The sequence below is a fragment of the Hypomesus nipponensis genome, chromosome 23 (assembly GCF_054491055.1).
Source record: "Hypomesus nipponensis isolate SF chromosome 23, ASM5449105v1, whole genome shotgun sequence".
In the NCBI taxonomy this organism is placed as follows: domain Eukaryota; kingdom Metazoa; phylum Chordata; class Actinopteri; order Osmeriformes; family Osmeridae; genus Hypomesus; species Hypomesus nipponensis.
In genome coordinates, this window is record NC_140383.1 from 6,947,663 (window position 1) to 6,971,905 (window position 24,243).

At 45.2% G+C, this 24,243-nt stretch overlaps 3 protein-coding genes across 4 annotated transcripts in view; 1 reads left to right on the forward strand and 2 right to left on the reverse strand.

The window, feature by feature from the left end:
• The first annotated feature begins 618 nt into the window (after positions 1-618).
• LOC146234013 (uncharacterized) lies at positions 619-3,355 on the forward strand. 2 transcript variants are annotated; one of them, XM_084688647.1, is made up of 3 exons: positions 619-1,626; positions 1,739-2,098; positions 2,234-3,355. In XM_084688647.1, the coding sequence occupies exons 1-3, from the start codon at positions 1,047-1,049 to the stop codon at positions 2,797-2,799; spliced, it is 1,506 nt and encodes a 501-aa protein (XP_084544773.1). In that variant the 5' UTR covers positions 619-1,046; the 3' UTR covers positions 2,800-3,355. The 2 variants fall into 2 exon arrangements, with proteins under 2 accessions (XP_084544773.1, XP_084544772.1); XM_084688646.1 differs by having other exon boundaries at positions 621-1,626; positions 1,736-2,098.
• On the reverse strand, positions 3,008-21,673 carry fer1l6 (fer-1 like family member 6). Its single transcript, XM_084688474.1, has 41 exons — positions 21,639-21,673; positions 21,210-21,298; positions 20,883-21,003; positions 20,724-20,778; positions 20,333-20,464; positions 20,168-20,230; positions 19,995-20,073; positions 19,662-19,818; positions 19,258-19,447; positions 18,828-19,020; positions 18,343-18,680; positions 18,094-18,202; positions 17,833-17,986; positions 17,595-17,715; positions 17,405-17,505; positions 17,187-17,277; positions 16,975-17,094; positions 16,746-16,898; positions 16,439-16,616; positions 16,186-16,310; positions 15,808-15,942; positions 15,574-15,723; positions 15,395-15,502; positions 15,061-15,222; positions 14,682-14,883; positions 14,454-14,584; positions 14,144-14,266; positions 7,869-7,914; positions 7,311-7,399; positions 7,077-7,205; positions 6,670-6,804; positions 6,397-6,524; positions 6,152-6,322; positions 5,685-5,839; positions 5,431-5,573; positions 5,245-5,333; positions 5,018-5,116; positions 4,256-4,497; positions 4,016-4,173; positions 3,738-3,838; positions 3,008-3,633 (listed from the first exon to the last, which is right to left on the reverse strand). The coding sequence occupies exons 1-41, from the start codon at positions 21,671-21,673 to the stop codon at positions 3,453-3,455; spliced, it is 5,481 nt and encodes a 1,826-aa protein (XP_084544600.1). The 3' UTR covers positions 3,008-3,452.
• A 1,398-nt stretch (positions 21,674-23,071) lies between these two features.
• The window catches only part of mylka (myosin, light chain kinase a), a 36,372-nt gene continuing 35,200 nt past the window's right edge, over positions 23,072-24,243 (reverse strand). The window contains exon 32 of the mRNA XM_084689225.1: positions 23,072-24,091. Coding sequence (XP_084545351.1) covers positions 23,838-24,091 — 254 coding nt within the window. The 3' untranslated portion in view covers positions 23,072-23,837. The remainder of the gene's footprint in view (positions 24,092-24,243) is intronic.

A 24,243-nucleotide genomic window follows, 5' to 3' on the forward strand; every position in this document is an offset into this window, starting at 1 on the left:
AAAAACAAATTATTTTTTTTACAATTTTGAGCAGACACTCTTATCCAGAGCGACTTACAGTAAGTAAAGGGACATTCCCCCGAGGCAAGTAGGGTGAAGTGCCTTTCCCAAGGACACAACGTCAATTGCCACAGCCGGAATCGAACCGGCAACGTTCTGATTAATAGCCGTTTCCTAACCGCTCAGCCATCTGACTTCATAGTTTTATTGTTCTATTCTTTTATGGCTTTAATTATGCCCTACTTTTGTATTTTAGCATTTGCATTTTATTGTAATTATTATTCCTAGTTGACCTCAACCTGAGACAGAGATTCTGTAGTTTTTGTGAAAACCATTTTTTCCATAAAATGTGACAGGTTCCCCCAATTTAAAAAACACTATTATTAAATAGTTTGTACTCAGAAATAAATACGGTTTTGTTTAATCATAAGGGCAAAAGTTTAAAATGATATCTCGAAACAACCGTTGGCTATTCAAATGCATGTATTACAAATATAAACAATCTTTCAAATAAAGACAGTAAAATTCAGCATACAGGTGCCCCACAATCGTCTAAATTTAGCTCTTTTCAGACAAACTGGGCCCAGTGCATAGCTGTAGACTACTGACTCCACCGAACGATATTTAGTGAAACACAAGAAAACTATATTTACTTCCGTCTATGCAACGCACCAACAGTCTTTTTTATTTAGCGACAAGTTGGACTTCAAACGTGGCAGATAGACATCCTCTGTTGTTTGTTTGTAAGATAGATTTGTTTATTCCAACAAGTTAAACGTAGTTAAATATAGCTATACAGCACATTTTGTTAGCCTTCTTGGATCTGGAATGGCACATATTAGCTAGCTATTAAAGGATACAGTAGCTAGCTAACGGAAACAACTACTGTGTAGCCAGCCAGCTACTGTAGCTACAGTAGTAGTGCTAGTCAGAAACATAATAATACCTACCTAACATTACGTTTTAAAAGGCGTTAGATTAGGTGAGCTACTATACATTTTGTTCGTTTTAGCTGAGGGTCACATTTCTCAGCTCGTCATTTAAATATGGATGTCAGTATAGCTGTATCACTAATGCGTGGCCAGATGGGGACAGTCATAGAGAGAGCGGTAAATACAGCTGTAGAAACAGTTTTAGCAGAGATGCTAAAAGTGGTTGGTGTCAAATTTGAAGAGTTAAAGAGGGAGATGTCAACAGTCAAAAGAGAGATGGTTGCGGTCAAAAGAGAGAAGGCAGTCAAGGAAAAGGAGAACGAAGATATCAAGGGTAAACTGCAACTGTCGGAAATACGATTAAAATATTTAAAGCAGAGCCTAAGTGGCATGGTTTCAAAGGAGGACCGACGGGTTTCCCCCTGCCAGAAGACCGCGTATGTCCGTTCCGAAACCCTCACTGTCCCAGGGTTGGCAGTGCCCTCAGCACCCTCTGCAACAGGAAGGGACGATGGCAACGGAGGAAATACAACAAAGGAAACTAACCAGCTCCAGAATAGAGTCACTCAACCCCCCGATTCTTCGTTGGCCACATCGTTTGACAACGTGCAAGAAAATCATTCGCTGGATGTGGATGGCTCAGGAAGCAATGTATCTGTAGTAAATGGGTCATTGGAGGACCAGGAACCTAAAGGTAAAATGGCACTAGCTCTGTGTATACTTTTTGTTTGTATCATGGTCACAATCTTGAGGACGTGTTACACATTCAACATCATTACGTCTGTTTGACTTTTGCCCCCCAGAAGAGATCAACAGGCCTCTAGATGATGCAGCTTCTCTGAGGAGGGATCAGGAGTGTGAGTCTGATCAGTGGACCAGTAAGCAGGCAACAGAGACCCCAACCGCAATACCAGGATCTTGTGATCAGACAGACAGTGCAATGGGCTCAACCCTGGCTTCCAAGGGTTCTTTCCGACCACAGGTGAAGGAGGAGGAAGAGGAGGTAGAGGTTATCTGTATAAAAGAGGAACCCGAGGAGGTGGCCTCTCTGCTGCTGGACTGTGAACGTCTGGCCCAGGGTAGTCAGGAAGACTGGAGAGGCCCATCACAGGACAACAGAAACTTCATAGATCATACACCGTTCAGCTCAACCAGCTCTGACACTTGTGAGTAGTCACTCATGCCCTTGTCCTATCTCTTTAACTATTTATGGTCAGTCACATAGTAAACATGTCACAGTTTATTCATGTTAAGAAAATTCAGATGTTGCTGTTCTTATAAACCTCCTGTTCCGTCATCAGATTCCCTGTCCCAGCCTGCCATGGCTGTCTCTGTGTCCACGGGGCAGAGGCAGGTTAGGGCGTGGCCTAAGGACCTGAGCCTATATGAGGAGTACAAGCTTCGCAGGGCGGAACTCCGCCGACACAGCCTGAACCGTAGGCGGGAAATGGAGAAGTCCCTCCCCCAGCCCCTCTTGGCTGACCTGGTGAGAGAGCGCAGAGAGAAGACCCGGCTCCGGGTGGCTCGCTGGAGGGCTAAACGCAAGCTCCAGGCCTGCCTAATGAACCAGTCGGCCCAGGTTACCAGTGCAGGACCAGCCCAGGCCCTGAACACCCAGAGCCAAGCCCCGGCAGTCACCTCTCAGCAGCAGCGGAACAACACTGTCCCCTCCTATGGTAGCCTGTTGTTTAACCGAACTCACTGTAACTCTGCCTTAGCTTATCCTGGTTCTCTCCAGTTAAACTCCTCACAGTTGCTAGGACACAGCTTAGTAGAGACTGTCAATCATGCTGCGGTGACGTCCACTTCCTCATCTTCCTCACATGCCCAGCAAGGTCTGTCATGGACGGACTCTGAGATCTTTTAATGATCAGGACAGGTTTTTATTTATTTATTTTTTTTATGAGTGATTTTGGTTGTGTCTGAGTAAACCTGTTGGTTTGGATTTTAGTTTTGGACATATGGCTATAATGTTTGACACTGGTGAATAATGTTCAGATAATTCCAATACAAAATGATTGATCAGTTTGATTGTGATTTTATGATATCAAAGGAGCGAAATTACTTAACAGTGATGGTTAAAATGTTAATTGTATTTATTTGTCACAATTGTCTTTAAGAAGAATTAATATTTATGCAAGGCAAGTTTATTTGTATAGCACATTTCAACAAGGCAATTCAAAGTGCACATAATGTGGAATGTTAGACATGTTGAACCTATCCTGACATGTCTATAGATATAACAAAAACTTGATCATTGACATTTCCCTACATGTATCTATGCGTATGAAACCTTTATTTAAAATATGTAATCATTTATTTTGAAAGAAGAGCAGTGAGTATTTTGTCACTGCATTTTTTCATTAACAAATTGCTTTTAATGAGGTTTTCTTGCTAAATCTCAATAAATGCTAACTGTTGAAGTTTAGTCATTCCTCAGGTAGCAGCCACTATACACGATACAGCATTAGGTCACACACCACCTGACAGTGTGATGTGTGTGTAAGTTTGTTGAGCATCTTAGCCATTAACGATCTTCTGGGAGATGGCTGCAGGCAGAGTGTAAAGCAGCAGGGCAATGAACAGAGCAGTGATGAGGAGGACCAGGGCTATGATGATGTATTTCTTGTAATTCCTCCAGATCAGGTAGAAGAAACACTTGAAGGGGTTCATGAACCAGGAAAAGGAGGTGTCGGGGCGGCTGATGGGTGAGAGGGAGGGAGACTTAGTTGCGATGAAGAATTTGGGTGAAAAGAAGGGTTTCTAACCGTGTCAAACATGAAGGCCTTGACTAGAGCATCTTACTTGGGTTTCTCTAGTGGTTCTGGTTCCTTGCGGGCTCGTCCAACTGGGTTTTTGTCCCTCTCCTCTGCGGTTACAAGGTGGAACTCTGCCTCAACCTTCCCCTACAAGAGTGAACACAAATCCTGTGTCTAAGCCAGTGCTAGGCTTGTCATAATGTCAAGTGGTCTGCAAGTGTCTTAAATGTCTGAAAGGGTTATATGACGACACACATCTGCCCTTTCAAGGATTGGTAAAGAGGCACTGTTGACACAGAACTTGGAAGTATGACTGAGTGGTACCGTGAGTTCCTCGGACTTGACGAAGGGCCACCAGCCTCTGGAACGCTTTTGCTGAAAGATGGAGATCTTCTCCATGCTGTCACCCAGCATGTCCAGCTTACAAGCTTTGGCTGACTTAGCCCCGCGAGGAAACCCATGCAGGTCTAACTCCACCGTGCCTAGGAACGCACACAAATCACCAGATGGCCCATCTTTGACATTCAGCTCATTTGATCCTCTTGGAAATAGAGTTTGTCTCACCTAGGAAGTCATCAGATGACAGCCTCTCAAAGTCCCAGACCTGCAGCACCAGAATGGCAGGGAGTTTTTGCTCGGTTTTGTCCAGAGAGAAGATGCTCTCCCTCTTGCTGACCACCACCACTTTCTCAGTCGGTAGGTAGCTGAAGGGAAACACGAAGCGCCAGTTGAAGTTGCCTTCACCTGTCAGAGAGTTGTAGTGGACATCAGTTTCCTGGCGATCGTCCTCAAAGCCCTTTAACCACCTAGATATAGGATAAGAAGATCACAGGACAAATGCAGTTTAGCCAAAAAACAATACAATTTACTTTTGTATCCGTGTCATTTGGAGACAGCATAATCGCATACAGTAGATGGTTCTCCTCACTGGGGGTGTAACAATATATCGTGGAACAATATTTCGCAATACAAACATTTTACAATATGTATCGTAGAGTTATGGCAATATTTTTACAATGTGACGTCCGTTTGATCTTATTGGTTGAGGTACCAGCGCGCGACCTACTCTGCACCTACGTCATGCGTTCATTCACTGTGTCATGCGTGCATTCACAGAAATCGCTTGAACTAAGTTAACTAAATTGTATGTACAACAATGAAAATTACTGAAAATGTTTAATGTTTTGGAAATAAATCTGTTAATTGAATTTCAGTTTCATTTAAAATGTTGTTCAAAATATTGTGATACTTATTGTATCGTACACCCAGTATCGTGATACGTATTGTATCACAAGCTGAGTGTATCGTTACACCCCTACTCCTCACCCTTTGATATAGATGTCACTTGACTGTTGACCTGTGAGGAAGTTGGTGTCCTCCAGAATCACATCCTCAGTGTTCCAGATGATGATCCTTAACTCATACCTGAACACAGGAAACACAGTCAGCAACATGCTGTATATGTTTCCTTACCCAAGCAGTTTAACATGTATCAATCTGCAAATGTATAAGTACAGTTACGGTCAATGGTAAATGAGTGGTCAGAGCCTTACCCTTTGGGTTTGCGTGGAGAAATGTCCACTGAGGGTCCAGGGAGGGGCATGTCCATGGGGAACATTTCCACCCACATCTGGAGCTGACCCTACGCACCCGCACACACGATGACGTACAATGGGATGTTTGATAGCGTCGAATAGAATACAGGCAGGAGAGAATAGAATGGAATAGCGTGTCAATACCTGGTCCATGCCTGGCCTGGCCTTGTTGTAGAGTGAGCGCGTCTCAATGTGCTCTGGCACCAGTCTGAGCCCCACCCCAGGCATCTCTGCCCACCTGTGGAGGACCTTCAGAGCCAGGTGTTCGTAGGACTCCACTGTCTGCTCTGTAAGACAGCAACACGGCAGCAGTCACACGCCCCTGTCTGGATGTAGGGTTAGGTTTGCACTGTGGTACAACACATGGCAGCTATACACTCGCTGACACCATACATTACCCTCGTCTGAGAAGAGGGTTTTCCCCGTGAAGACCTTGTCTCCAATGGTGATTTTTCCTGGTGTGAAGTGGGGCCCGTCTAGACCGTTGTCTCTACAGAGCTTCATCAGCAGCTCTGAGGGCTTCAGGGAGTCCCTCCATGCATTGTACCCGTCACTGAATCAAAAGAAGCAGTTACAATTGAAACAACAGATGGATGTCAGATCTGAGGGTCAGATGGCTGAGTGGTTAGGGAATCGGGCTATTAATCAGAAGGTTTGCCGGTCAATTCCCAGCCATGCCAAATTACGTTGTGTCCTCGGGCAAGGCACTTCACCCTGCTTGCCTCGAGGGGAATGTCCCTGTACTTACTCTCAGTCGCTCTGGATAAGAGTGTCTGCTAAATGACTAAATATATATGTAACAACCCACACACTTATTTGGAGTATAAAATATCGCGACGCCTCCTTGAACACAACTTTGACTCACACTGCATACTCGGTGGGCAGGCCACAGGTGGCCCGATGGCGGCTGTAGAAGCGATTCTCCAGGTCGATCTTGGTCTCCCCTATGAAGTCGTCACCCCCCACCAAGTCGTAGTCATAGATCAGGATGGTCAGCAGAGACTCCTTAGGAAACGTCGCCTGGATCTCGAATGACCTGAGATAGGGAAGGAGTCCGGGATCTTAAAACCTTGCATAGATCTCAGGCTTTGTTAGTGTTAAGTCTCCTACCTGCCAAAGACAGGGTTGAGTTGTTTGGGAATGTAGTTGTCTCTGTCCTTGATCTCGGTTTTTCCCAGCCTCAGGACGATGTAGGGGTCCGACTTCCCATCAGGGTCTGCTGGGTGGAGGTTGGCAGCCTGGGAAGCACAGCAGTACAGTAGGGAACCATGGAGCACACAGATAGCTTGCTAAACTAGATCACACACTAACACTACCAGTCAACTCATATTATCAGTCAAAGTATTTTAGAAAGAGACTAAACGGAATATAGACACCACTCACAGAGACTATGTAGACACGAATGAGGACGTTGACGGAGTGATTGGAGGGGATCCCGAGGTTGACCTTGAAGTCACCCGGGTCTGGAGTTTCCTCCCATTCTTCATCTTCAGTCAGCTTGTACAGACAGAAGCGACCCTGGACACACAGTAACCTGGGATGTAATCACTGACGGACAAGGAAAGTACACTGGTCATCTACAGTGTATGGAAGTATAGCCTCTGCACTGTGTAGGATGGATCTGCAACCTAGAGACAACTCTGGAACAGGAGATTGTTGTTTTGATAGCAGTTTCGAAAATAGTTTGGAATGTTCTAAAGTCTTTTTTCCCCTCTCGTGTCCCGTTCTGTTATCAGGATCAGATCAGATCAGCTGCGGGGTAGACCCACCACCGGCGTAACGTTACTCACCTTGAACTTGCCCACGAACCTTTCATCGCACGTTCCGTCCTCATCGTTGGCCTTGCCCCTGTACAGCTCAAAGGTGTTCACCCAGTCATCAAACGGACCAAACTCTGCCTCCAGCTCCTTGTCATACAGCTGGAAGGGATTGACACAGTCTCACTCAACGTGGTGGTGATTGGTCAGTCCTTGTGGCCCACTGTCAGATGTTTGTGTTTTATGTTTTTTATTGACATACAGTACCTGCAGTGTGGCCAGTTTGCCACTTAGCACATTGACATCTTTCATTTTGGGTACTTTCTTCTTTTTATCATCAACCTGCTGGCCACCAACTAGTGAAAAAAAAAAAAAAAAAAAGTAAATATTTTACCCTCCACACACACACACACATGCGCACACGCACTCGCAAACGCACACACACAGTTACTGAAAGTGTTGAAGTCAGAATGTTGACCAGAAGCCCCACTGTGCTGCACTGTGGTGTGCTCCCTGTTACAGAGCGTTGCAACAAAAGCAGAGAATGAAGTGAAACCCTTTAAAGTCAACCAGCTACTGTATAGTTTCCTTACCCAAGGAGTCTACGCCATCGGAAAGCAAGTTTTGGAATGGAGATACTGCAATGCACAACAGTGTGTATGTGTGTGTGTGTGGTAAGGGACCAGAATATTGCATGTCATAATGCCAGAGTACATTGTAAACTATAGCACCAGAGTGCTGTCCATTCCGTTCTACAGTGAAACCTGAATACTTAATTAAAAGTTCTAAGTTTGATACCACAACAACCTGTATATCAACACTCACCATTGTCATACAGATTTGGAAATGGGTGCCCTTCTCTTTGCTTTGCCTGCAAGACAAATCATAACATCCATTCAATTTCATCTCAAAGGTGGATCTTAATTCATGTTCTTGCCCATTGCACCATCTCACATTTGATTGAAGTTTCACTCAGTGCTTCACTCACTTCACTGAGGTAAGTCAGTGTAGCGTGGTTTGCTCGTTTAAGATTAGTAATACTTAATTTCTAATAAAGTATAGTAGTTCTTGGGGCACCACCTCTGATTCGTGAAAGGGACAGAGGAAACCTTGTTTAATAGTATCGAATAATAGCACTCGTAATAATCAGTCTAATCTTAAGTAGTAAATTCTATGAAAGTAGAGCAGATCATATAACGTGAGACATAAGCGAGTATTATACACAATGATTTATTTAAGAGATTGTAATTATAGTGAACACATACCAGACAAGTTATGGGTTAGTTGGGCTAAAGCAGTACAGTAGGCCTAAATTCTAATGAGAGCGCGCTACACAATGGTTGCGTAGAGCGCGTGTGGAGGGGAGGGGAGAAGTTGAGGAAGAGGTAGAGATAGGAAGAGGCTTTTATAGTAACAATGGACGATCAATGGAAACTGACCTAACGATGATTAAGTCAAATCATTTGTAGAATACAATCAAACATCAACAATTCAATCACAACATGCCAATATGTCACAAGTAAGAAATATTGCAAATCGCAGTTACTTTTGTCGGTTTGAAGAACGGAGTCAAATGGTTCGTTATGTCCAACGAACAGAATCGGAATCTCTCGTCAAAGTTCCGGGCGCTCAGTGAAGGTGCAGGTTAAGAGGAATAGGTTAGAGAGTGACGCGTTCACCCACAAGTTTATCCTACGAACAAGCAGGGGTGATTGTACGTTTGGGGGTTAAATACCCCAAAGAACAGGGGGTCATCCCTGTGAAGGTGACCTCTCTCATTGGTCAGTTACTTCCACCTGGGCGTTGTCCTGGGACCTGCCCAGAGGTGTGAAGTGGCTGATAGTTTTGAGTTCCATTATCTCAAATGTCCATGGAATGCTCAAACTTCAGAATATAACAATACAACGTTCATAACTGGTTTTGTTAGTATGATACAATTATTTTGATACCAAGATTGACTGATTTAACTATACCTGAAGGGAAGTTATAATCAAACATCAATTAACAACGTTCTAGGTAAATGAGACAAACACATTCTAACACATCGACTACTGTCCTTGAATTAGTGTCCATGAGCCATGTAGTCCTTTAGAAAATGTTTGTAAGTCCACACAAGTAAGTTCCTTCAAGTAATTCCTTTTGTTCTGACAATGTGAGACCATGGTCTCTGTTCCTGACCCCATGCTGGGTCAGGAATTTGAAGCTCCTACTCTGGGAGATAAGGACAAAAGGGGAAGGACCCTTCCCTTGTCGGGGGTAGGGGAAGGTGTGGATGGTACCATGCTTTGTCTGTGGACTCTCTGCTACATATCCCCCTGCTGGCAACGTCCGATGACTCGACGTCGTTGGGCTGTTGGCACGTAAGAAGAGCAGAGAAAAGACAAACACGACAGTACGATAGCATTTCTACTGGACACATTGGCATGAGTGGACTCTAAACAAGGCAGGAATCAATGGGGCTAACTTAGGTCCTATTAATAAGTTTCTCTAGGTTAAGGTCCTATGCCTAAAATTGAAAGGAAAGAAAGAGAAAAAGAAAGGAGAAAGAAATAAAAAAATAAAAATAGAAATACAAAATAATAAAGTGGGAGTGGGCTTTGACTTCCTGGAGTCATAGTCGTATTTGTAAGGGGTTAGGGTAGTTTGCTCATGAGGCATTGTAGCATATTATTGTGGTCAGTCATGTTGGGTGTCTGGTACCGATTTATTTATTTTTGGTAAATTGGTGGAGCCATATTTGTCTTGTGACGGTATTTGGCTATTGTTTTGGTTTAAGGGAAGGTTAGTTTTTTGAACTTTGAGGCACTTGGGCAAGGCACCTGTTGTGCACTTGTTTCCTCAGCAGTTTGACAGGGTCAGGTTGCTGGTATAAAGCCAGGCCAGGCCTCTGTGCATGGCCTGTTGTCCGGTGGTTTCTTCCGGGGGTTGCGCCATTTTGTCACAGCTGGGGTGCCTCTTCTGGGATGCTTATCGGCTATAGTAGGTCTTCCTACTTTCTGCGCTCTCATCCAGTTGGCATCATGTGACTTCTTTTGGACCTGTGACGCTTCTCGTCGTAGGTGGGTTTCTGCTGGTCGACAGTCATTGCGGAGTGCTGATTTTCCTCGAACTGTGTGTCTCGATGAGTGAGTGGCGTAGCTCTGGGGCGGTCTGGAGTGGCCATCTAGTCCATGGGTCGAGTCTCCTTCTGAGATATGTGGATCAGACGTAGGATGTCCCCCCCCTTCAACTGTGAAGACTGTGTTGTGGACTTCAGGGTGAGGCAGTGGATAGGGCTTCTTGACGTTGGTCCACATCTGGTTTCGTTTGAAGTCAATGAGGGGTTCCAGTCTGTTGAGTAGATCGTGTCCAATCAGCAGTTTTTCGGTCTCAAGCGGAGAAACATGGACGGGGTGGATTAGGGACATTTCCCCGAACGTTAGCTTCAAGTAGAGTGTTTCTGTGACTGGAGCTTTGTTTTGGGTGAAGCCTGTGATGTTGAACTCACTATTTTCACTTGCAATCCATCTTCTGTTTGACCTGGCTATTCCTTTCACTTTGAGGGCATCTTTGAGGGTCATTTCCTGTCGTATTAGCTGTGTTTCCTGTTCCGACAGCTGTGTTGTAGCTTTATCCAGTTCTTCAGCCAGGCAGTTGGCTTCTTGTTCCAGTCGTTCCCTTTGGTACTGTTCACCTTCTTTCGCTTCGAGGGCATCTTTGAGGGTGCTATCTTGTTGCGTTAGCTGAGTCTTAGCGTCTTCTAGTTCTTCGGCTAGGCTGCTGGCTTCCTGTTCTATTTGTTCTCGTCGATCTTGTTCTGTTTCTCTTGCTTTGAGGGCCTCTTTGAGGATTATTTCCTGTTGTATCAGTTGTGTTTCCTGTTCCGTTAGCTGTGTGTTAGCACTCTCCAGTTCTCCAGCCAGGTCGCTTGCTTTTTGTTCCAATTGTTCTCGGCGCTGTCGTTCACTTTCTGTCGCTTTGAGAGCATCTTCTTGATCTCGAAGAGCTTGTGCCCATTGTGTTTTGACATCCGCAATTGATAACCTGAGTTGGGCAGCATAGTTGAGACCGAGGCTGGATAAGCATTTGATGGTTTGGGACTTGCTCAATGTTTGACCCACATTTTCTGCAACCACTTCCAGGGTTTTCCTGGCGATCTCCTCAAACGGTAGACCGGTCAGAGTTTCCACATATTTGGGGTTTTCTTTCTCTGATAGGTAGGCCATCAATTTCTCAGCTTCCGTGAGGTGAGACATGATTAGTTAACTAAGGATGTATTTGGCTAATTGAGGTTATTAGCACAATGCTATTGTGGTAAAGTTCTTAGGCACTTTAGTTTGTAGTGTTTTTTTTTTTTTTGTAAAAAATAAAAAATAAAAAAAAATAAAAAAAATAATAATAATTAAAAATATATAATATTACTTAAAATCAGAAATTAATATTCAAAGATTAGTAATCCAAAAGTGAAATTAATATTCAAATTAAAATTAATATTAAGGTTAACTGGCAGATCAAATCACAGATAATGAACCAAATTGCTGCTGCATGTTTGATGTAGCTTTAAATTGGGCAAGGCTTTACATTAATGTCGAATTGAATGTAAAACAGTGAAGCTTTTCCGAAAGCTAGGGTTTATCAATTTAAGAATTGTGTAACAATTTGTGGCAGTAGGCTGCGTTGTTTGGCTACTTCGAAACAAAAGTCCTTTTGGACTGCTCGCAGATATAGTGGGCAAACTAAAAATAATACACTTTACGTTTAATTATTATTTAGTGACTGTGTTAAAGTTGGTACTGATGAGGGGTAAATAGAATTACAGTTCAGGATGGTCAACAGCGCCGATATTCTGACAACTTTCCACTTTTAAGTGCGCGGAATGAAATCAAATTACAAGTTTTGCTGACGAAGCGTAACTATTTCTGGTTTAGCAAACAATAAAAGTCCTTAAATAAGCAGCGTCCACTGTCTCAATAATTATTTACTGTTACTTTATTGATTCTAGAAAGTTGAGTGTTTACATTAATGTTGAATTACATGCAAAACAAAGTGAAGCTTTATTTAAAAAGCTATGTTAATCAATGGCCAATTGCTTAACAATATTGAAGCCTATAGCTTAGTAGAGAACTGCGAAGTGTCTTTCAACATAAAAGTCCTTTAGGACTAAACCGCATGTTTGTTTCTCGGAACAACTTATCAGTTTCAAAGTGAATTCGCTTAAGTCTCTTTCAAAATAAAAGTCCTGTAGGACTAAACCGCATGTCTGTTTCCTAACGAGACATGGAACAACTTAACAGTTGCAAGGTTAATTCGCTTAACCCAAAATAGTAAACACTACTAAGATACACCTTCAGAAGCGTGTATGGTACCAATATAAGTAGTGGTTACGACCCGTCAAAAGGTTCTTATGCCTTCTCTTGGAAGCGCTGCCTTCAAATTTACAAAATGAAATGAAACGGGACGCCGTGTCACTGCGCACGCGCGTACCTCCGCTCAATCCGAGCTCAAAGCTAGATAGCAACCACAAACATTCAGTTGTCACGACAAAGCCAATTCAATCAGTATTCAGTACACAGCGCAGTATTCAAACAGTGTTTAAAACTGTATCTATTTGGGGGATAGTTAAATACAACGGACGTTTATTTAACCAAAAGGGTGGGAGGGTGGGTTCTGTTTCAGACGGAAAATCTCAGTTATAAATCGCTCGTTTCAATCTGTTTCAAAGCCTCGCACGGGGCTCCAGTATGTAGCGTGGTTTGCTCGTTTAAGATTAGTAATACTTAATTTCTAATAAAGTATAGTAGTTCTTGGGGCACCACCTCTGATTCGTGAAAGGGACAGAGGAAACCTTGTTTAATAGTATCGAATAATAGCACTCGTAATAATCAGTCTAATCTTAAGTAGTAAATTCTATGAAAGTAGAGCAGATCATATAACGTGAGACATAAGCGAGTATTATACACAATGATTTATTTAAGAGATTGTAATTATAGTGAACACATACCAGACAAGTTATGGGTTAGTTGGGCTAAAGCAGTACAGTAGGCCTAAATTCTAATGAGAGCGCGCTACACAATGGTTGCGTAGAGCGCGTGTGGAGGGGAGGGGAGAAGTTGAGGAAGAGGTAGAGATAGGAAGAGGCTTTTATAGTAACAATGGACGATCAATGGAAACTGACCTAACGATGATTAAGTCAAATCATTTGTAGAATACAATCAAACATCAACAATTCAATCACAACATGCCAATATGTCACAAGTAAGAAATATTGCAAATCGCAGTTACTTTTGTCGGTTTGAAGAACGGAGTCAAATGGTTCGTTATGTCCAACGAACAGAATCGGAATCTCTCGTCAAAGTTCCGGGCGCTCAGTGAAGGTGCAGGTTAAGAGGAATAGGTTAGAGAGTGACGCGTTCACCCACAAGTTTATCCTACGAACAAGCAGGGGTGATTGTACGTTTGGGGGTTAAATACCCCAAAGAACAGGGGGTCATCCCTGTGAAGGTGACCTCTCTCATTGGTCAGTTACTTCCACCTGGGCGTTGTCCTGGGACCTGCCCAGAGGTGTGAAGTGGCTGATAGTTTTGAGTTCCATTATCTCAAATGTCCATGGAATGCTCAAACTTCAGAATATAACAATACAACGTTCATAACTGGTTTTGTTAGTATGATACAATTATTTTGATACCAAGATTGACTGATTTAACTATACCTGAAGGGAAGTTATAATCAAACATCAATTAACAACGTTCTAGGTAAATGAGACAAACACATTCTAACACATCGACTACTGTCCTTGAATTAGTGTCCATGAGCCATGTAGTCCTTTAGAAAATGTTTGTAAGTCCACACAAGTAAGTTCCTTCAAGTAATTCCTTTTGTTCTGACAATGTGAGACCATGGTCTCTGTTCCTGACCCCATGCTGGGTCAGGAATTTGAAGCTCCTACTCTGGGAGATAAGGACAAAAGGGGAAGGACCCTTCCCTTGTCGGGGGTAGGGGAAGGTGTGGATGGTACCATGCTTTGTCTGTGGACTCTCTGCTACATCAGTAACCCAGGCCACCCCTTCAGATGCATCTCAGTGACCTCTTGATCTGCAGTGAAGCGCTGTAACAACTCTCACCTGTTGGATCTTGTCCACTGAGGCGTAGTACTTGGACCACCAGTCGATGACACTCTCTGCTGATTCGTCTGCCATGGTGCGTTTTCTCCTCTTCGTCGACCTCCTCGAGCTCTGTCTGTTGTCCTATTGGACGTGAAAGATGTTGTGAATGACAGTGTGTGTGTACGCTTGTGTGTGTGTGTGACCTCTGTGTGTGTACGCTTGTGTGTGTGTGACCTCTGTGTGTGTACGCTTGTGTGTGTGTGTGACCTCTGTGTGTGTACGCTTGTGTGTGTATGTGTGACCTCTGTGGCCTTGCGTATCCTCTCACTTTATTCTTCTCAGGCGGCGCTTCAGTAGTGGGCGGAGTCCTAGGAGGTGCTTCCTGGTCTATGGGGATGAGGCAGTCCTCGGGGGGGATCGATATGGAGGGGTCGCTGTCTGCTGACAGCTGGTATGCACCTGGGATAGGAAACAATGTCAGCTAAGAAGACACAGGACCAACCCGGGGGGGGGGGGGGGGTTAATAAGAGCCCAGCATCATGTTTAGGGTGTTCACCTTCTCTGAGAGGTGGGTCCATAACCGGGGCAGGTGTAGGCTTGGCCATCATGCTGGCTGGGGGCAGAGAGAGAGAGGTGTATTTGAAGGGCCGCAGGTTGTTGATGACGTGGTTTCCCACCAGCGTGCTGCGTCCGAAGGCGCGCCAGTCCACCACACTGATGCTGAGGGGAGGGTGGAGATGCTCATTCTCTGGTAGCTCCTAAAAAGGGAGGAAAGGATCGGAGAGTGAGGGCACAAAAGAGAACGAGAGGACGGTAAGAATCACCTCAATTATCACCATTGAGTGATAGTGTTAAAAAGTTGCTACAGCAGTTAACACATGTTTATACTCATGGCCACAAGCAAAACGATCCATAGCAGCACAGGTAACAGTTACCATGTCTATGGCATCCACCAGAACAGAGAAGTTGGGGTTTTTCTTGTAGCTCTGGATGACAGAGGAACGCAGACCCCTCCCTGCACATTCTATAAACACCTGCGGCCTGTCCACAGACAGCAGCTGCACCCTCTTCAGCTCCCTCAGACCCCAGAACAACACCTGGAGGAAGCAAGACAACACACACCTGTCTGTCATAACACACACTTGTCCGTCACAACACACCCGTCTGTCTCACACCGGGAGCAGGACACATGGAACAAATGTCTCGCCTGTTCGATTTAAAAGAGCCCTTTACACTCAACGTGGTTGTAAATCCCAGTGTGTGTCTCACCTCCAGGCGGTACCTGCTCAGGACAGGCCTGATGTTAGCAGGTACACGGTAGACCAGTCCCTCTGCCTCCTCGAGTGGTGGAAGACTCTCCTCACCGGACTCTGGGATCTACAAAGGAGAGACAACTGCTGTAAATGTCCCACTGAGCCGTTTCATTGGTTCTGCCTCCTACTACATACCTGGAGGAGTTCGAAGGCAGCCAGAAGGTCGCCCCCAGACTGCCCCCCGTAGTAAATAGGGCAGTACTGCAGCTCAGGAGGAAAGTAGGGCTCGTCGGCCACTCGAACCACGGGCACGGCCACAGTGGAGCCTAGGTACTCTGCCTTGCCCTGAGGGAGACAGACAGATTCCATGAGGAGGAAGGCGGATTACTCAGATCATCCTGGGATTGGGCGGATCCTGTTGTCTCTCACCAGGGCGTCGTCGTCGTACACCTCGATGACAACGCGTGGCGGCTCCTGGGCCAGGTGAGCCAGCTCTCCGTGCAGCACCAGCTTTCTCATCAGCAGTGTCTGGTTCCAGGTAGGGGTCAGGGTCTGGTTGATGATCTGGCAGGACATGGGTATAGCTCAGAGATATCGCATTTGACAGCAAGATCAAGAGGTTGAAGGTTTGAATCACCCCCTTGGATGTTGCTATGGATAAAAGCTTTTGCTAGAATAGATTAGCACATTTTACATCTGGGAGGGAAAGAAGGAGGATAGAGAGACTTGAAATAACTGAGAGAGGGAGAAAGAGAAGGGTGTCGGGGTGTACCCGAGTGTAGTGTACTGTGTGGGAGGAACACTTACGGCTGTGTTGTGGCTGTGAGACAGGAAGGAGACCCTGGCAAACGGGTCTGAGAGGCCTGTGCTGTCTGCAGCTATCAGCCCTCTGGCCTGGTACATGTGGGCTCGCAGCTGGAAATTGTGATGATCTGAGGACACACACACACACACACACATATAAATCTAAACCAACTACACTGCAGTGGCTTTGGCCATTTAACCCCACTTGAAGATGATAGTCTCTTGGGGTATGGATTGCAGCAGTGCTTTGTCGTACCTTGATACAGGAGGTGGTCCGGAGGGGGACCTACATGCTCCTGAGTGGCGCCCTCTTTGGGTTCCATCCCTTCAGGCAACTCCTCCAGCACATGGGAGGAGTCTGTGCAGCTCCCAAACCACAGATAGATGTCCACTTTAGCCAGCACGGTCCAGCCCACCACACGCTTCCCTGGGGTCTGTGAGCAGGCAAGTGGATACATGAAGTGTAACAGAGGTGGTTAGAAACAAGAAGCTGTCTCTAGAGGTCATTAAGCTATATATTCATTTTGGTGAAGTTTTTTTTTCTTCTTCAAACTTTCGTTTACCTTGAGAAATAAGGTTGTTATCTTGCCACAGTCCCTGCCCTTCTCTTCTGGGTTGTCAGAGTAGAGGAGGTCGCGGGCGGAGACCCGGGCATATGCCACGCGTTTGTTGTTGCTTAGCAACCACAGAAACACATCTGGGACAGTGTGTTGGGGCTGGATGAAAGGGAGAAGAGCAGTCAGTTTTGTGTCATCCCACACACACACACGTGCACACACACACACAGCGTACCTCCTCCACCAAGAACCTGAGTTTCTGTGAGAGTTTGGATGCCTCCAGGAGTATTTCCTTCACACTGAGGGATTTCCGCTTTCTTTCAGCGATGGACTCAGCTTCAGCTATCATACTCTCCTGATGGGGGTAACAGTGGCATGAACACACACACACATACTGTACAAAACACAATATTGACTTGAATATGAGCAGCTATGAAAGGCCCGTACCAGTTCCTGTTTGCACATTGTGAGGCGTTTCTTGTCCAACATTGTCAGCTGAAGTTTCTTTATCTTCCTATCTGTAAAGGCTATGAAGTGTCTGCAGAAAAGATTGTAATCACAGACACACACACAATAATTTGATGACTTCACATGTTCAGTGTACAGTAAACACACTGGCCATGCTCACACTACCTGTCATCATCAAGTGATGGTGTTAGGAGTACCTGGCATCCATACAGAAGTCCTGAAACGATCGACGAATGAGAACCTCCGCTCCAGGATCCGACTGCTTGTGTAGCTCTCCTGCACTGGCCATACCCTGTTCCTGGATACAGAACACAATATCACCATCACTCCCAGTGCATTTCCCACATGTCTGGTCAGGTCGTGTACGGCGGAAGCAGGTCGACATACAAACACAGTGGCGATGTTCTCCAACATGTTGGAATTGTAGAGACGATAGGTGCGGTCCTCCCAGCAACTGAACACATGGACACATGGCTTCTGTCTGCCAATGGGCAGGTGCATGTAGTACCTAGACACACAGAGCCACACCGGATTACTGCATCATCCTCCCGAGACCCTAATCCATCTTCACGCAGGTTTCCTCCGTTTGAGGAAGAGAGACGACCGTGGGGCGATGGGTCTTCACCTGTTCCCGTCACAGATGAGGGGTTTCTCCGGGGGGGAGGAGGACTTGCAGACGTCCGACGTCTCCAGCAGGGGGGCGCCCTCAGCCTCGGAGCTCTCCACCTTTTTTCGAGTGCTGGGCTGAGACGGGTTCTCTAGGGCATTCCCAAAGTTCCCTAGAAACACACACACACACACACACACACACACACTGTGAGTAGGATATGTACTTTGTCACCAATTGATTTTAGATTTAAAAGGTCTCTCAAAATGAAGTACTGACCGACAGAAAGTTCGAAGCTCAATGGCTTGTCCCCGACCTTCCTGTCAATCATGGAGGCTTCAAACAGTGCTCCGAACAGCAGAAAGGTGTCCTTGTCAGTGTCGCTGGCCTGAGGAGAGCAGGACAGCGTTCTGATCTAGCTCTGAGCAACAGCTTCAGATCGATAAGGATATATGTAATTGCAACCTAGTAGAACGTGAGTGGTAAGGGACTGTGGTGGTGGTTAGCAGTGGGATGAGTGTCCCTCACCTGAGGTGGAGACTCTATTGGCATCACTTCTGCCCCGAGAGCCTTGGCTTTCTCCTCTTCTCCTGCCCCCCCGCCTCCACCTGCCCCCCCAGTGGGGGTCTTGGGGTCCTTCCCTGCAGCTTTCCCTGCTTTGGGATCTTTCACGCGGGCCGTTTTGGACTCGGCCGCACCCGGCCCCCCTGACAGGATCTCCACCGCTAGCTCAAGGTAGACGCGCCCCCTGAAGGACACGCCCTCTCCCACACCCTCGTTCAGTTCAGGGTTGTCGTCCACCAGGGAGAAGTTGCGGGCAGAGCCGTAGAGGTTGACCCAGGCTGGGCCGAACGTGGGAAGGAAACCTAAAGAGGGTACGAAGAGAGAAAGTGAAAGACAGCGGGAAAGAGAATGAGAAAGAGAGCAAGAGAGAGAGGCAGGTTATACCAAGTTAATATTGTAATAATCATCAGTAAGAAAAAAAGAAAAGGCTTTCATAGACCTGGACAGACCTTTGTCACCATCTTGCTCATTAGAGATCCTGCGCAGGTCGATGTAGTGTGTCCCTATGGCAACGTCATTCATGCTCCCTTCATCCCACACCTGGATCTTCAGCCTCTGGCACAGCGGAGGGAACATCTCTTTGAAGACCACCTGCTCGTTCCACACCGGGTCTGCTGTGCTCTTCTGGGTCGATGTTCTGCCCTGGGCCACACACATGGTACACCTGGGTCAAGTTCAGATCCTTTCCTCTGCTTACTTAACCTAACCTGGCACTAAGCAGAAGCCTCTAACGTTCGACCAACTGAAAAAAGAATGCATTTAAACTAGTTCAATTAAGTCTCAAACACAGGAAACAAGCCAGAAGTGAAAAAACTAGAAGTGAAGAAACTAGAGGTAAAGAAACTAGAAAGTGGGACAAAGGACATTTTCCTCGGTTACCGTTTGTCCAAAGAAGGACACCACCAAGTATGGGTCTATGAGGGCCGTGTTGTCCCCTATAAACGCCTTGGTGACGTTGGCCATTATGTTGGCCATGATGTTCTTGGGCAGACCCTCGGCCCGGTAAACCTTCACGTAGAACCGGGCCCAGGGACGCTCTGATGGGAAACCCTCTGGAAGCAGTAGGTTCCTGGGTCAGAGAAAAACCAGTCAGGGACACCTCAAACCACCTTTCAGTATCACACATACAGTAAGGTGATTACTGCTGTGATCCATATTCTGCACAGACACTCAAGCAAGCTGTGTCAATGTTTTCTTTGTTTTGTGTGAAAAGGATCACTGTGTTGTGTGTGTACTGGATAGTACATGATGTGTTTGTGTTACTGTATGTGTGTGCCTCTCACTTATCAATGTTCTCCTCAGCGTCGCTGAGCTTCTGGGAAGGCTGCATGGCGTCTCCCTTGCCTGTCACAGCGATGTCACATTTCAGGTAACCTTTGACCCCTGTGCGGATGTCTGCAGGGTCAGTCAGCACTGCCCACTTGTTGGTGAACTGATGACCTAGGCAGGACAGGGATGAGGACAAGAAAGAGGGAAGGAGAATAATAAAGCACGATGTGGACACACTAACACTTCCAACGTGCCAGGGTGAGGAGTGGAAGAGAGACAGAAAGGGTAGAAGAGAGAAAGGATAACAAAGTTAGAGAGGGAGGAGGACGGTGGGGGGATAATTCTACCAGGCTGTCTGTAGACTGTCCCCACATCCAGTTTGAAGGATCCAACACAAAAGCTTCTCATGATTTTGGAATGCATCACCTGAGAAGGAGGGAAGTTTGCTTTCAGTCTCAAAGACACAACTGATGCTCAACACAAGCGTTTTACTGTGGCTTTAACTTCCTCATCAACTCACCGATAATTTGATGATTTTGTCAAAGAAGGTCTCTTGGTGGCCAAAGAAGTCAAACACGAAATACTGTTTCAAAAACAGAGTGAGAGGAGAGTTAGACGTCTACATCCTACCACAGTCTCGTGTGAAGAGCCTGAAGTCAGATCAGATGAAGATCCTGGAGGGCACCTCATTGTAGAAGGGAGCGCTGGTTCCCTCTTTGACGGTCGTCTGCTTTTTCTCATCCCCTATCTCTATCACCACGCTGGGGTCAATGTTCTCTCCAACCAGCTGTCGGGCCTCTGTGATGTTGATGGCTATCTAGAAGACACAGACAAAGGCACAGTTCTTCCCTCAACTGATGCCTACGGATTTTGGAAGTTAACCTGATTATTATTATTATTATTATCAGTGAGTCATTTGGGGGGTCAGATGGCTAAGCGGTTAGGAAATCGGGCTATTAATCAGAAGGTTGCCGGTTTGATTTCCAGCCGTGCAAAATGACGCTCTGGATAAGAGCGTCTGCTAAATGAATACATGTAAATGTAATGTAAATGTAATTTGCGACGTGTGCATCTACCTGGAAGGACTGAGCCTTACTCTCAGCATCCAGGATTCTTGGCTTGAGCTTGTGTCTGTCAGGACAGTGCTGTGTTAGTACAGTCGTTACCTTAGAGACGTGTGTCTGGAGAACGGTGAAGGGCTGGAGGGATACACAGAGATACAGTGTGTGGTGTACCTTTTGGTTTTAGGCCGGTGTCTGACAGGGTTGAGGCCTGAGGGACCGGCAAGGCTGCTGTCCTCAGGGTTCAGGCCTTCGAGATCTGCACCCTCAGCGTTAGCCTGGGCCTCTGCACCATCTAACACACATTCACACACATGTAGAACAACATTTATAAGACACATGATCTCAATGCAAACAGTAAAAACCCAACCATTCAGTAGCAGGCCGAGTTGACTTAAGTGGCTCAAGTGCAGTTGACAATAAGACAGGACCCATTCTCTCTCGCGTACCAAAGCCGCTTACACTGTACACGGTTTGTCGTGTTTGTTTTCAAGGCCTTACCAAGAGCACCCTTGTTTGCCAAGACCAGACCTTCTGTGTTGACTTTCTTCTTCTTCTTCACTTTCAGCCCGAATATTCCCTTCCCTTTCCTGAACACATGAGCAGATCACTCTCACTCATGGGCTACAAACTCAATGCATTATGTGAAAGTACACAAATACAAACATATCCAGACAAACCCCACCGCCACTTCACGGTATCTGTTTTTTTACTGTTTCACATAGATACAAATCCAATGCAGTCCCATTAAACAAACATAATTTATCCTACGCATGGCATCAGGAGTCACCGATGAACATACACAAAATGAAATGAACAATGTTTCTAATTAATCCCTGAACAGAGATCGATCGATCGATCAATCCAGTTTAAGCTTGAGAGTGAGTAAGAGGGTTCAGAGGTGGAGGCAGGTCGCTGTGAGGGGCTCACCTGTGTTGTGCAGGACTGTGGCTCGATGGATCCATTCTGCCAGGTAAAAGTCTATGTACTCCCTGAAACAAGCTCTCTCTCCAGAACACTTTCTCGTCGCTAGATCTAACACCTCACTTGTTGTCTTTCATGTAGAGAAACTCGAATGACTACAGCTCCTCTCTTAACCCTACCTGTCTCTCTTGTTTGATTTCTTGTGACGGGATGAATGTTGCGTGTTTGCTGGCTTGCGGTTTTCTTTAGGAACCTGCCCTATTAGCAGACATGACTACTTACCAATCCCACCAAACGGTATATATTTCAATAATCTACAATACACAGATGAAAGCTGCTCTAGTTTGACTCCAGTTCAATACAGCTCTGTTTGTATTATGATGGGGCTTGTTCAACAGTCATTGCAAACACACAAAGTTCAACAAGTTGTTATAACAGCCACTCTAATCCTTAGATCGATACAGTATATAATATGAGGTAATGCCAATGAGTGGTGAACAAATTACCTTGGTTTGGAGGCCATTTGATGTTCTCAGATCGAAAATATAACAGGTCCTGTAGACTGAAGAAACTAGCTTTAACTTCTGCAGTGGTGGGTTTGAGGCACAGAATGCAGTTCACCCAGCACCTCAGAGCACAAAGAGTGATACGTGCTACACTGTTGACTTAGAAAAGCATATGGAGACCAGTCCTTCTTATGATCCCTGCTACTCATTTAACTACACCCAGTTAGTCCATTATTACATGTATACATCCTTAGGTCCTGTTGTAAGAGGTGCTGTAGAACATGAATCAATGTTATTTTAAAGCTTTACTGTAATTTATAGAGGGGTGTGTTCCTCAACAGGTTTTTATGACGTATCTTATAGTCACGATTTACTGTCCCTCTATACGGTAATTTAAACAGCAGACTGCCATGTCTTATGTACATCAGCATTTAGAAACAGAATTATTTACAAGTTAGCTCCATGGTCATTTCAATCAGAGGATGATCTGGCATGCAGCCATGCATGATGTTTACCCAGAGGTTTACCAAGGTGAACAGGATCTCTGAGGCTGGCAGGTTGAGCCTACACACCCCTGGTAAATACACACAGGCTATCGTGAAAACTGTCATGCTCCTTAGACAGGTACAAGAGTATTGGCTTTCATCTGATCAGAAGGATGGGGAATTAGTGTTTCAAATGAGACAAAGTGTAATTGTCATTGTCTAACTATTGTCATTAAGTACACAACAGCTAATGTCAAACAAGGTTTAACAGCAAAGTGCCAATGATTAGTGAGAGTACGTTATTTCACTGGCAAGAAAGGTTTTGTCTGTACCAATCTATGATCTGTCATGTCAGTTGATCCCTCTACTGGACGGACAATAAATTGCAAGAAGAAAGAGCAATAATTAATAATTCAAAGATACATACAAATTACAAGTACAAACAGCATTTGTTTTGTGATAAAATTTTATTTAGTAACGGTGAGTAACTACACTTGTAGTGTTCTCATTACATGGAATCTGCAGTCTGTCAAACTGATATATTTATAAAAATTTAAGAAATATAATCTACATACATCTAATACAAACAAAACAAAACAACCAACAACTAGGTGTGATATTTCACTGGTCTGTTAAGTATTGCGGCTTTGTAATATGGTGGACAAGTGCTTGCAGGAAAATAAATCAAAACTGATGCTCAAATGATAACATTAACTCTGTGCTTAAATAAATCTAAAAATAAAACATTCTTAAGAGCAAAAGCTCTGGTAATTTCAAATACCGTACTGCTGATAACACACAAACACACCCGTGACTTTGTTTGGTTTGTCTGGCTGAGGAGGAACTGAAAAGCCACTGAGGAAATGCCTTTAAATAAAAGGTTAAAGCACAAATAGCTGGAATGTGGTTAATGTCAATGTAATGTTATAAATATCAACATCTGATAACTGCTAGCATAACTGGTAAGTAAGTAAAAAAGAAAGTGCACAAAACATAGCAGAAGGTCATCCAAGCCCATTTTATCACCATGTCTGAGAGGGTGAGTGTCTTACCAAAGCAGGTATGAAAAAGAATCAAGGCAAAAAAGGCACACCATCATTACTATCATCACCACCAACATTACTAACCATCGCCACCAACCAAATAACTAACCTACCCCACTAACCACCATAACTGTAATCACCGCCAACATCTTCATTGTCATCTGGTACCTCTCATTCCTCCTCCTCCTCTTCCTCCTCTTCCTCCTCTTCCTCGCCAGCCATCACCTCCACCAGTAGCTCAGCTGTACAGGTGGCCTCCCCCAGACTGTTGACGGCCTTGACGGTGTACTTGGCGTCGTCATCCCCAGACACCTCGGAGATGACCAGGCTGCAGTTGCCCTCCTCGTCGTAGTCGATCTGGAAGTGACGCGTCTCTTTGATTGGCTGCTCGTCTTTATACCAAACCACCTCTGGGTCAGGGTAACCTGAGGGGGGGAGAGGGAGGGGCAAACAAGGGATGGGGTACGCTTCATTTAGATTCGTCAAGTTTCAAAGAACCGGGAGGGAAAGAAGGAGAGGAAATGGCCTTAACATGCCAGGAGACCAAACTGAAGTGCTCCTTCAGCAGGGGAGCTGC